The sequence below is a fragment of the Poecile atricapillus genome, chromosome 3 (assembly GCF_030490865.1).
Source record: "Poecile atricapillus isolate bPoeAtr1 chromosome 3, bPoeAtr1.hap1, whole genome shotgun sequence".
Classification (NCBI taxonomy): Eukaryota; Metazoa; Chordata; class Aves; order Passeriformes; family Paridae; genus Poecile; species Poecile atricapillus.
Genome location: NC_081251.1, coordinates 115,118,451 through 115,129,604, shown reverse-complemented (window position 1 = coordinate 115,129,604; position 11,154 = coordinate 115,118,451). Strand labels below are relative to the sequence as shown.

The 11,154-nt window shown below is 44.2% G+C and overlaps 1 protein-coding gene across 1 annotated transcript; it reads left to right on the top strand.

Moving 5' to 3' along the window:
• Positions 1 to 496: 496 nt before the first annotated feature.
• CFAP36 (cilia and flagella associated protein 36) lies at positions 497 to 11,136 on the top strand. Its single transcript, XM_058834599.1, has 10 exons — positions 497 to 770; positions 4,169 to 4,233; positions 5,151 to 5,252; positions 5,640 to 5,754; positions 7,158 to 7,245; positions 7,921 to 7,972; positions 8,831 to 8,957; positions 9,197 to 9,366; positions 9,780 to 9,938; positions 10,628 to 11,136. The coding sequence occupies exons 1-10, from the start codon at positions 656 to 658 to the stop codon at positions 10,712 to 10,714; spliced, it is 1,080 nt and encodes a 359-aa protein (XP_058690582.1). The 5' UTR covers positions 497 to 655; the 3' UTR covers positions 10,715 to 11,136.
• Positions 11,137 to 11,154: the final 18 nt, after the last annotated feature.

Below are 11,154 nucleotides of genomic sequence, written 5' to 3'. Positions count from 1 at the left end.
AGTTATGTGTTTGCTCCACAACGTCACTGCACGCCATAAAATCGGGAATATCAGGAATTTGCCATCATCTGGAGTGGTTTTTTACAACATTTAAATGTAGAAGCCCGAGCTGGACTGTAGTGTGGAAGCGTAGGAGAGGCGCTGGAAGCGCTGGGCACCTCCGGAGGGCACAGGGCCAGCATCCCTCCTATCCCGGCTATCCCCAAGCACAGCCGGGCCGCCCGTTCTCCCCAACAACCCCTGCAGGCTCTGATCTCCCTTCCTCCTGCAGGAGCCGCGCTGCCGCTGCCGGGGATGCGGCTGCCGGGGATGCCGATGCCGGGGATGCCGCTGCCCGGGATGCCGCTGCCGGAGGTACCGCTGCCGGGGATGCGGCTGCCGGGGATGCCGATGCCGGGGATGCCCCTGCCGGAGGTACCGCTGCCGGGGATGCCGCTGTCGGAGGTGCCCCTGCCGGGGATACCGCTGCCGGAGGTACCGCTGCCGGAATTGCCGCTGCCGGGGATGCCCCTGCCGGGGATGCCGCTGCCGGAGGTGCCGCTGCCGGAATTGCCGCTGCCGGCCGCTCTGTCTCCCCGCGCCGCTCCCGGAGCGCGGTGGGAAGCGCAGGTCCCGCCCCGTGACGCCGGTTTCCATAGCGGCCGCGCCGCCGGCCATGGCGGCCGAGGAGGAGGACGACGTGGAGTGGGTGGTGGACACCATCGCCGGCTTCCTGCGGGGACCCGCCTGGTCCATCCCCATCCTGGAGTTCATGGAGCACAACTGCGAGGGTGAGCGGGTCCCCCGAGGCCACCGCCGGGTCTGTCCCGGCCGCGGGTGTCCCCCGGGCCAGCCGGGTGTCGGGAGGTGCCGTTTGCATCCAGTAGCTCGTCCTGGGATTATGGTATGAGCTTACGGCTCACACCGAGCGAGCGCTGCACCCTGCGGCTCCTCGGACCCCGGCACGGCCTCCAAGGCTCTCCCAGAGCCGGGAGCTTTCCTTGGGAAACTGCTCTGGGCAGCCGAAGGCGCCGTCTGGTCGGTGAGACAGAGGAGGAGAAGGCCCAAAGTTGAACTCCTGCAATTGTGTGGATGCTGTCAGTTGAGAGGTGAAAACCCCTGAGTTTTAGTACTTCGCAAAAATGATGGTCAGCACTGGCAGGGATTACCGGGGACGTTTTGTGGGTGATCGTGTGTGTGAGTTTAGCTCGGAAGTAACTCCAGTTAAACTTCCATTTCTTTCTTCGTCTTCTTGAGACAATCGAGGCATGATTTGGGGAGCAGCCTGGGTAAAGTGGAAGTGCAGGCAGTGACGGGGGCGGGCCGGGATTGCCCTGTAGCCAGGGGAGGCCTGTTCAGGTTTGTATCTGCAGGGAGGGAGGGAGGAAACAAGACTTTCTGATGTAGACATTTGGATAAAATACTTCTGCTGCTTACAGAACAATTTCTGCTGCCAAAAAACACCTGGATGCTTACAGTAGCAAAGTTAGAACAATTTGGGCAAGTCTGAAAGCAGTGCCTGAGCCCTCTGGAAGAACAAAGACAGCTTTTGTTTGTGATTCCTGAAAAAAAAAAAAAAACAAAACTGCTTCTCAGTTTCTCCCTGAATTGTTTCTACCCCTGAAACTTTGCATGAGGAACGATTGTTGTGAGTCCGTACGCCTTTCCCTCTTAAAACTGGGAAAAGAGGAAGGGAAAACTCCGGGAGCCTTCACAGCTAGGAAGGGTTAGAGGAACCTAGACTGGAAGTTTTCTCCAGGGAAGTCTGCCTAAACTTGAGGTGGGCCAAACATTCTGGTTATCATGCAAAGGGTCTGTGTTTACCTATCGAGGGAATTGATTTATCCCTCTCAGGAGCAATGATCCTTTCTCCTTAGAAGGTTGAGGGGAATTTACTGACAGTAAGAAGATTTGTGGAACCGCTGTAAATTTCCACCTAGTGTGAGGCAGGCGTGATGGTCACTTCCTGTTGTGCTGATTCCATTGCTGGTTTTGTACTGACACAGTTTGTCAGGACAGAGTCCTTTGCATTCCCAAAACATTTAATCTTTGGGCTGGAGAAGCAAACTGACAGCAGTCTGATTAACTGGCAATAATTTGTGATTCCTCGAATATCCAATTTGGATTTTGGTAATTAGTATGTGAGGAATTTATTTTAGAACTATAGTTACTTAGGCCAAGTCCTTGCACTTCAACTTGTAAACTTACTGTAATGTTTTTCTATCTGTTAGTAAACATTTGCTTTCTCTCTCTCCCTCTTTCTGGGAACTTGATTAATTTTTTATAGCTTGATTAATTTCCTTAAAAGGAAACTGAAATTAAATATTTCAGTGTGTATCATCCCATTCGAGGGGTCCTAGCCAAGGTTTTCAGTTTTAACAGGAAGATAATGAGGGTCTCCCAGGACATCTGTGTCCCCTGGCTTGTTTTCGTACTGTGGTTCTTCAGATCTTTATTCCTGTTGGGCGACCAAAGACCATGCCAAAACCTTAAGGAATAATGACTGCGTGATTCAGGAGCCCTGACTCAAGGAAATCCAAGGTCTCTGTTCCAAGTACTCCTTAAAGCCACTTAGCTGAGAGGAGATGCTGACTGCAGCTTGCTTTACTTGGCACTCGACCTCATCCCGTTGTGCCCCGAGCCTGGGGACAGAGCACGGTGTGTGCCAGCTTCCCACTCTGCTCCGAGCAGTGACACCCCTGTGACACCCCTGTGACACCCCTGTGACACCCCTGTGTCACCCCTGCTTCCCAGGGCAGGAAGGGTGGGGAAAAGGGGGGCAGAGAAGCCAAGGTAAAGCTGGGAGGGATCCCCAGCCAGGAGGAGACAACTGAGGCTGCCAAGTGTCTCCACCCTCCTGGGTTTGGTAATGTGGTGGCTGCCGTAGAACTGATGTCTATAATACCTTCCCTCCTATATGAATTTAATCCTAGATATTTGTAAACATTTTATTTTCATTTCTTCATTTAAAATTTTGCCTTGAGCAAAACCCACAAGCACTGTTGGTTTTCCAAAGCATGATTAAAAAGCAGATTTTCCTCTGCTTTTGGGGGATCTGAAGTGTGTGATTTGGTTTCTGTCACTGCACTGCTGTGTTAGGAAGTGATGCTGCTTTAGGAAGTGCCACCTCAGCTCACACTGAGTGCCCAGGTTTGGAGTGGTGTGGCCTCAGGGCTGGGAAAGATGTTGGACGCCTTCAAAAAGTCACTCTGAATTTGTGTGAAGGTTGCACTGATTCCACAGGCATCACCACCATCGGAGATGTCACATGCACATGAGGAATAAATCACACACCAATTAAAGCAGAATTCCCATTCCTCAAATGACTTCAAAGGATGTTCCTGGGAAGTGACTTGTCCAAGTGCCTAATCTTGAAGGGGATTGAAGCAGTCTTATTTCTAAGCCTCTGCTTTAATTTCCAGGTTTTACATTACCTCTCTTAGTTGTTGGCATGAAAAAAATGTAAATTAACCCCCTCTCCCCAACCTCAGTTTTCAGTTCCTCTCATTTTCTGCTTTTTCTACATATTCTGCAGCATAGAAATCATGAGCTTAGGTAGTTCCAGTCAGGGATTTTAATATGAATTTACATCAATATGATTAAATGGCCTATAGTATAGGAATGTCCATTTTTCCTAAATCAGGATAGATATAATTAAAATATAACTTAACTGCACCACATTTCCTCTTTGGATTTATCCGGTTTTGCAGGCAGGGACTCATTTTCCTGCATCACCTTGGCTTCTCACTACATGAATGACACTTCAAAAAAATTGTTTAAGTCATTAATAAATACATCTTCCATGTAAACAGATGGAGAGTGAGAAATTTCCTGCTTGATGTTTCTTCTGCCACCAGAACCTTACACAGGTTCATGGGGTAGCTCTTATATTAAAACTTTCTTTTTAGTGGATATATCTGCTGAATCCTCAACTTGCTTACAAGTCTACTATGAAGACACATTTTCCCAATTTTAAATTATGCAGCTTAATTCCTTTAATTATTAATTATCAAAAGTACACGCTTAGCCCGAGTGTGTGGAAAAACACAGGAGTTTTATAAATTATGGCCTGTACTTTCAGTGATTAAATATATTACCCTGTAAAGGTTAATCTTGCTATTTAGGGTGTAAGTTAATTTGTGGTGGTTTGTACACTGAGTGCAAAATGTTTCTTCTTCCCCTTCCTCAGTTTTCGATGATGAAGAAGAAAGCAAGTTGTCTTACACAGAAATTTATCAGGAGTACCAAGCTCTGGTGAGCATTATTCACTATTTGTGGTAAATTTCTAAGCAAAACAATTTAAAATGCTAAATGAGTATTTAGATGAACTTGTGATTGGGTTATTGGGTTATTTATTTATTGGGTTATTATTGTTATTTAGGATTTTTCCACATTATTTAGAAATCCTCTGAGTTGTAGTTGTCATATGCATTTTTCTGCCTAAGACCAGGTACATAGAAAAGAAACTGTGACACAGTCATAGCTCTTAGGCTGCTTTACATATTTTTCATTAAAATTAATATATCCACTACCTCCAAGATTGTATTTATAAGCTTGATAATGTTATTTTCTGGCAAGTTAAAATGACAACCAGCAGGATGTCTGAGAGCGCTCACAACTTTTATTTTGTTCACTAATGAGTCTGGGAAATCTTTTGAATTGCCTTTCAATTATCAGAAAAAAACAACAGGAGATTTTTGGAGTTTAAATACCCATAAAACAGTACATGCAGATTTCTAACACTTTCTGTAAGGAGGCTGGGGAATACATGATATTAAAAAGCTTTGATTGAATAAATACAAACCAACATTCATTTCTGCTCTGACCCTAAAGGCTTTCAGGCACAGACTGGCAAAAAGCCTTCTACTTACATCAAAAAACCATGAGGAATACTAGCCAGGAGTCTGGGGAAAAGGTGCACAAGTGAAAGCCCTGGAAGCTGGAGAAGATACATTAAGGAGTAATCAAATTTAGCAATAAAAATGCTCATTTTGAACAGTTCATGGAAACAAATAAAGCTTGACATCAGAAAAGTCAGTTATGCTACTGTAGTGATTTTCCTTTGACTTTATAAACCACAACATCAGCAGAAAAGAATAGACAATCATGACAAAAATTCCTAGGATTCTCAGGGAAAAACCTCAGAAGGTAAGGCTTATATTTTCTTACAGGTGGAGAGATTACTAGAGGACTACCTTAAGGAAGTTGGAATTAATGAGGAGAAATTTCAAGAGGCTTTTTCTTCTCCTCTTGCAAAGACCCACACCTCCCAGGTATTTTCCTTCATTAAGAAATGTATGGATTTCATTCTTAGCTTCATGTTTCTCCTAACACTGCTAGCAGGAGATGAAACCTGGAAAAGTTTTCGTGGTGAAACTGTAATTTTCAATTGAACTGCAGCTGTAAACTTACACTGGGAAACCCAATTTTGTCATAACATTATAATATTGTCATAATGTTACTGCTGACATAACCCCCCAAGGTATTTTCCTGACTGTGATCTCTTCTTGTATATCTGTAAAAACAGCCAGGTAGGAGAATGAAATACAATTATTACAAACATGTTCCCCAGAATTGAAAAACCCAGCTCATTTCAGTCAGACCGAGCTGGTTAGGATTTCTGGGGGGGTTTAATTTTGTGCATCCCTTTCCTCCCACAGGCCATTCTGCAAACGGTGTTGGCAGCAGAAGATTTTAGACTATTTAAAAAAATGATGGTTCAGAAAAATATTGAAATGCAACTGCAAGCAATTCGAATCATCAAAGAAAGAAATGGTGAGCAATGATAAATGGGGGGGTTCACTGCAGGTTTTTAGTGTTCCTTTGATGACTCTTTAAGCCATTCATAAATGGGTGTGGAATGCTGGTTCTGCTCCAGTTCAAGTTGTGGGAAAACATCCAGTTGATGGTACTGGGACAGGGATTTCATTGCTTACTCCTTGGCTTGCACTCTCAGTACAGCTGTCTGTGTTTTAAAGTGGACAGAAATTCAGGTCTGTCTCAATTTCTCTGTGAAACCTGACTGAGTTTGCTGTTGCAGAATTTTGGTGACGAGTCTGAGTTAGAGCAGCTCCTCAAACGGAGCAGTATCAATAGCTGGAATTCTGCTCCTTGCAGGGCAAGGATGGTGTGGTGTCTGCTGTGCTTACTCTGAAAAATCCATTCAGAAAGCACAAGTTAGGGCCTTCATCATGCTCACACATGCATGATGAAGAAGATGGAAGAGGAAATAATCCACACCAAATTTTGCTGCTCTGGTGATGCTTTTGAAGGGATTTTAATCCCACTCCTTCCTTCCTTCCTTCCTTCCTTCCTTCCTTCCTTCCTTCCTTCCTTCCTTCCTTCCTTCCTTCCTTCCTTCCTTCCTTCCTTCCTTCCTTCCTTCCTTCCTTCCTTCCTTCCTTCCTTCCTTCCTTCCTTCCTTCCTTCCTTCCTTCCTTCCTTCCTTCCTTCCTTCCTTCCTTCCTTCCTTCCTTCCTTCCTTCCTTCCTTCCTTCCTTCCTTCCTTCCTTCCTTCCTTCCTTCCTTCCTTCCTTCCTTCCTTCCTTCCTTCCTTCCTTCCTTCCTTCCTTCCTTCCTTCCTTCCTTCCTTCCTTCCTTCCTTCCTTCCTTCCTTCCTTCCTTCCTTCCTTCCTTCCTTCCTTCCTTCCTTCCTTCCTTCCTTCCTTCCTTCCTTCCTTCCTTCCTTCCTTCCTTCCTTCCTTCCTTCCTTCCTTCCTTCCTTCCTTCCTTCCTTCCTTCCTTCCTTCCTTCCTTCCTTCCTTCCTTCTTCTCTTTAGTTTCACTCACTTCTTACTCTGTGTGTGTTTTTCAGAGGATAATCTTTAAGTTTCACCTTTCATATAACAGCTACATTTGGCAGTGGTTCAGGTGGCCATGGCTGCATTGCAGCCTACGGGAAATGCCACATAATGGTCAATGCAGAGTTTGGATTAACCTTTGATGATGTCAAAACTTGCATTGCTAGAAATCTTCGCCTTTTTCCTACCAGGATTTAGGACCTTTTCCTCTAGGATCTAGGACCTTTGTGGGAACAGTTTCAGAGGAAGAATTACATGGCTTTGGTTTGGTGAATGTGATTTTGTGTTTGTGAGGGTTTTTTTTAAATTTTCTTCTCTGCCAGTTGGAGCACAAAATCATTTTCCACAGAATAATGCATAAATCTTGGTGTTTTCCAGGTGTATTGCCTGAGTGTTTGACAGAGGGTTCTGATGTATTCAGTGAAATTGAACAGGAAGAAATGAAAATACTCAGGGAGGTTCTAAGGTAAGAAATCAATCAGTCCCACTTTGTACTTTCTTTTAAAACATAGCTCTGTAGGACCTAACTCTTCCAGCCTTTTCCAGGGAATTGCCTTCATCTTACAGATAACAGGAACATTCTTGTCAACACCCCACCTGAGGGAAGATGGGTGGTGCTGGGCAGTGGGTGTGCTCAGGAATGTTGAAATAGTGAGTGAGAACTGTTGCTGTGATCTGAGATAAGTGTGAGACCACTACAACTTCTGCAGATTCTCCCCCACTCCCACCTCACAGACACATAAATACTACCAGATAAATCCATCCGGGTTGTGCTATTTTCCCTCTGGATTCTGGAAGTACTTCCCTTCCTGTCTTTAAATTAGCAAATTAAATAAAGGGATAGATAAGTCCTGGAAATTCTTACACAATTATTTTTGCACAAAGATAGTTTAGGACAGTGGGCTCTTGTGTGTTTAATCCAATTATTTATCTCTATTCAGACTTAAGTCATGGGAATATTTTGGATACTGACAAATTCCTTGTAATTAATTAAATTACCTTGTAATTAATTCCTTGTAATTAAAACAAATTACCTTGTAATTGCTTTGATAGTCCTCTTATATTTAAGCAGTGTTAAATTTCCCTGAAAATCACTACCTGTGAAGGAGTTTTGAGTATTTACTCATGTTTATTGTTACAGAAAATCGAAGGAAGAGTATGAACTAGAGCAAGAGAGGAAAAGGACTGAAGAAGTGAGTATTTTACCTTTGTTATGTGAGTTATGGGGAGGGTTAAGAAATCCCCTGATACTCTGTCCTGGCTGTGCCGTGTGTTCCATCCAGGCAGTATCCCACAGGAAGCTCATTCCCTGCTCAGCACCTGAATCCTGAAATCCTGCTAACGGGTGTCAACCTTTCAGATCCAGAGAGCAGCTGAATTGCTGATATTGTCAGGATCAAAGAGCCTTCAAAGTGTAAGCTGCTTGGAGATGACAGGGCAGACAATCCCGCAGGAATTACCCTCAGGATCACTTGACAGACAGTGTAGTTACTCATTAAGTGTTCACAAGACAGAACTAATCACCAGGACCTGGAAATCCTCTCCAAGAGACCATCCCTTGGTGTCCATCAGACTAAGGCACAGAGAAAGGAAACTGAATGTAAAGGGGGACTGGCCAAATAGTGCAGTCATGGCAATAAAGCTCCCCTTGACTGGGGAAACAGGCAGGTTTTATCCAAATCTCTACAGACCACCCAGAATATCACTATTCTTGATAAACCAGATTGCAGAGCACCCAGTCAAGCTGACCTGGCCAGAGAAGGTGATAGTTAGGGGACAGTGGCACGTTTTTTGTTAAAAGAATGTTTTAACACAAAAAGTTTCATATTTTAATGAATGGTGTGGGGTTCTGACATGAATCAGATGGTTGATCAACAGCAGAGGCAATTTCTAGGCAGAAATTCTGAGAGAAGGGTTGGATTGTCTATAGTGTAAACAATGCAGTTTTAACTGAAAGTTCCTCTGGGAGATTCCTTTGTGTGGACAGTTCAGTACCTGAGGTACAGTGCCAGGAAATGTAACACTTAGGTTTATTTGTTTTCTAATTCAAGGCACGTGCTAAACTCAAAGCTCCAGATGTTACCCACAATTTTCCAGGAGATTCGAGAGAAGCTGTCAAAGTTAAGGAATCCACCGAGGGAGCTGAGGATTCTGAAGAAACCCCAAAATGCCCATTAGGTAATTTGAGGGGGAGGGCAGTGCTGAGTGGGCAATGTGATGCTGGTTTTAAATGATTCAAGAGTCCACTTGTATCAAGATTTTAAGAATTTGGCTGGATAAGGCCAAGTGTATTTGCCCTGCAGGAAAGCCTTCCAACATGGCATGTTTTACTATTCCATGATGTTCTGTTCTGACTGATTATTTCTACCTGATCTATTTCTATTCTTTCTAATTGTTTTCTATGTAAAATTACTTAGAGGGATCTCATCAATCTACAAAAGAAGACCCCAAACCAGTTTGCCCAGTACAAAAAGGAACTGAAAACTTACCCCAGCCCTCTTGTACCAAGGGGAAAGAAGACACTAAGAAAAGGTCTGCTGGGAAAGGTTCAGAGAACACAGTGCAAAAAGCTGGGGTGAAAGGACCTGTAAGTTAAAAACGAATAAGAAAAAAAAGCCAAATATAGAATTAGAATGCATAAGAGGGGAATACATGGAGAATATATATTTAAAATAGTATTATATTTAAATATAGAATTTCAGTAATTGTAATGAGGTGGGTTTGAGGTATTTTGGATTTTTTTAAAAACAAACATGTAAACACTCATGTTATTCACAGTTTAATTAGCACAAAGTTCAGCTCATGATTTCTGGTTTCAGACTAGAATTCAGCATTTAGTCCTTTGGTAATTTCTTAGGAGACAGCTCTAACTTGAAGCCTCAACCTGGATTTGTTTTCACCTGGCAATTTTGGAAGCAAATAGGATATCAGTGTGCTTTTCTTGCACAGGATATTGATACAAAAGAATTAATTTCAAAATTTTAATTTTTTTCCCCCCAGGATTTATCAGAAACTGAAAAGCAGCAGCTGAAGCAACGTGAGGATTACCTAAAGAAAAAACGAGACTTGCTGTTGGCTACGAAGAAAGAGTCAAAAAATAATGCACCACCACCAGCAGCAAGCACTGACCAGAAAGAGGAGGAATCCCCTCCCAAAGAGGTGAAGCACTTTCATATGAACCCACAGGTGCTTTCAGTGCAGGTGCCCATGCTGCTGCTCAAGAGTGGGAATGGGTTAAAAAGAACAAGGGGGGAGATATTTCCAAGTTACTGGTTTTGCAGAGGCTTTGGGCTGGAAGGTTGAGTGATGAAGCTGGCATTGGTTGGCTTCAGCATCATCAAACCCTCCTGATTAACTTCAGTTTCTGAATGGATAAAATGCCAGCTTGCTGCTAGTCTGTGACCAACGGTTTGGGCTCCTCAAATCTCAGGGCCTTTTCTTTTCCAAATGCTTGAAAACTCTCAAAAAAGAGGAAAATACTAAAAGACCTTAAAACCCTCTTACATTACAGAACAATGTAGTAACTATTCTGTTTCAAACCCAAAAATCATTACTTTATTTTATAGAGCAAGTACTTAAAGGTGTGAAGTCCAAGGACTTTCTGTTGCCTCAAATATTTTTCAAAGTTTCTGTGCATTTTGTTATGCTCAGCAGGTGCCCCAAATGCTGGTGACTGGGGAGCCTTCAGGACAATTGCTCAGCAGGAGCTGCAGTTGGGGCTCCCAAAACAGGGATCAGGGCAGTGGGAGAGGGGGGGGCTGGTGGCAGGAGCCCCATCCACACCCCTCTGGTCCATGGTGGGGGATTGGTGGTTGCTCACTGCAGTGTTGTTTTCACTCTGTTTTTAGGGAATGTCAGAAGAGAAGCAAAGGCTGCTCCAGAAGAGGAAGATGCTTGCAGAAAAGCTAAAAGAAGAAGTAATCAATAAGCGGTAGTTTTAAGAGGCTCATTGCTGACCCCAAGAACAGAAGGATGTTTTAGAGTATCAGTAAGTGAAGGGATTTCCAATCTTGCACTGGGATTTATAGAACTTGCAGACGAGCAGCTCAGTAGCTGGTAACTCCCTATTGCAAAGGCCACACCATGAACACTCATTTTCCAGAGTGCTGGAAACTCCCTGACTCTGCCCCGCAGCGAGGCCGTGCCAGCACTGCAGAGCACAGCCCTGCTCCAGCCCTGAGCCTGGAGAGCAGAGGCAGCGATGGAGAGCTGGGAAAGGAATTCCTGTGGCAACAGCTCCGAGCTCAACATTTTAACTTTTCCATTTCAACAGTGCAGAAGCTGGTTCCTTTCATTAGCCCGTTATAAACAAATGGCTCTTTTCAGCTGCGCAGTGTAATAAAGTCTGGTTTCACAAGGAAGCGCACCCTCGACC

Bases quoted from the DNA above. Each gene is read 5' to 3' on its own strand.
- CFAP36 (XM_058834599.1), top strand. From the start codon at position 656: ATGGCGGCCGAGGAGGAGGACGACGTGGAGTGGGTGGTGGACACCATC. The intron at 4,234-5,150 runs GTGAGCATTATT...ATTTTCTTACAG, and splicing joins ATCAGGAGTACCAAGCTCTG to GTGGAGAGATTACTAGAGGA. The intron at 9,939-10,627 runs GTGAAGCACTTT...CTCTGTTTTTAG, and splicing joins AGGAATCCCCTCCCAAAGAG to GGAATGTCAGAAGAGAAGCA.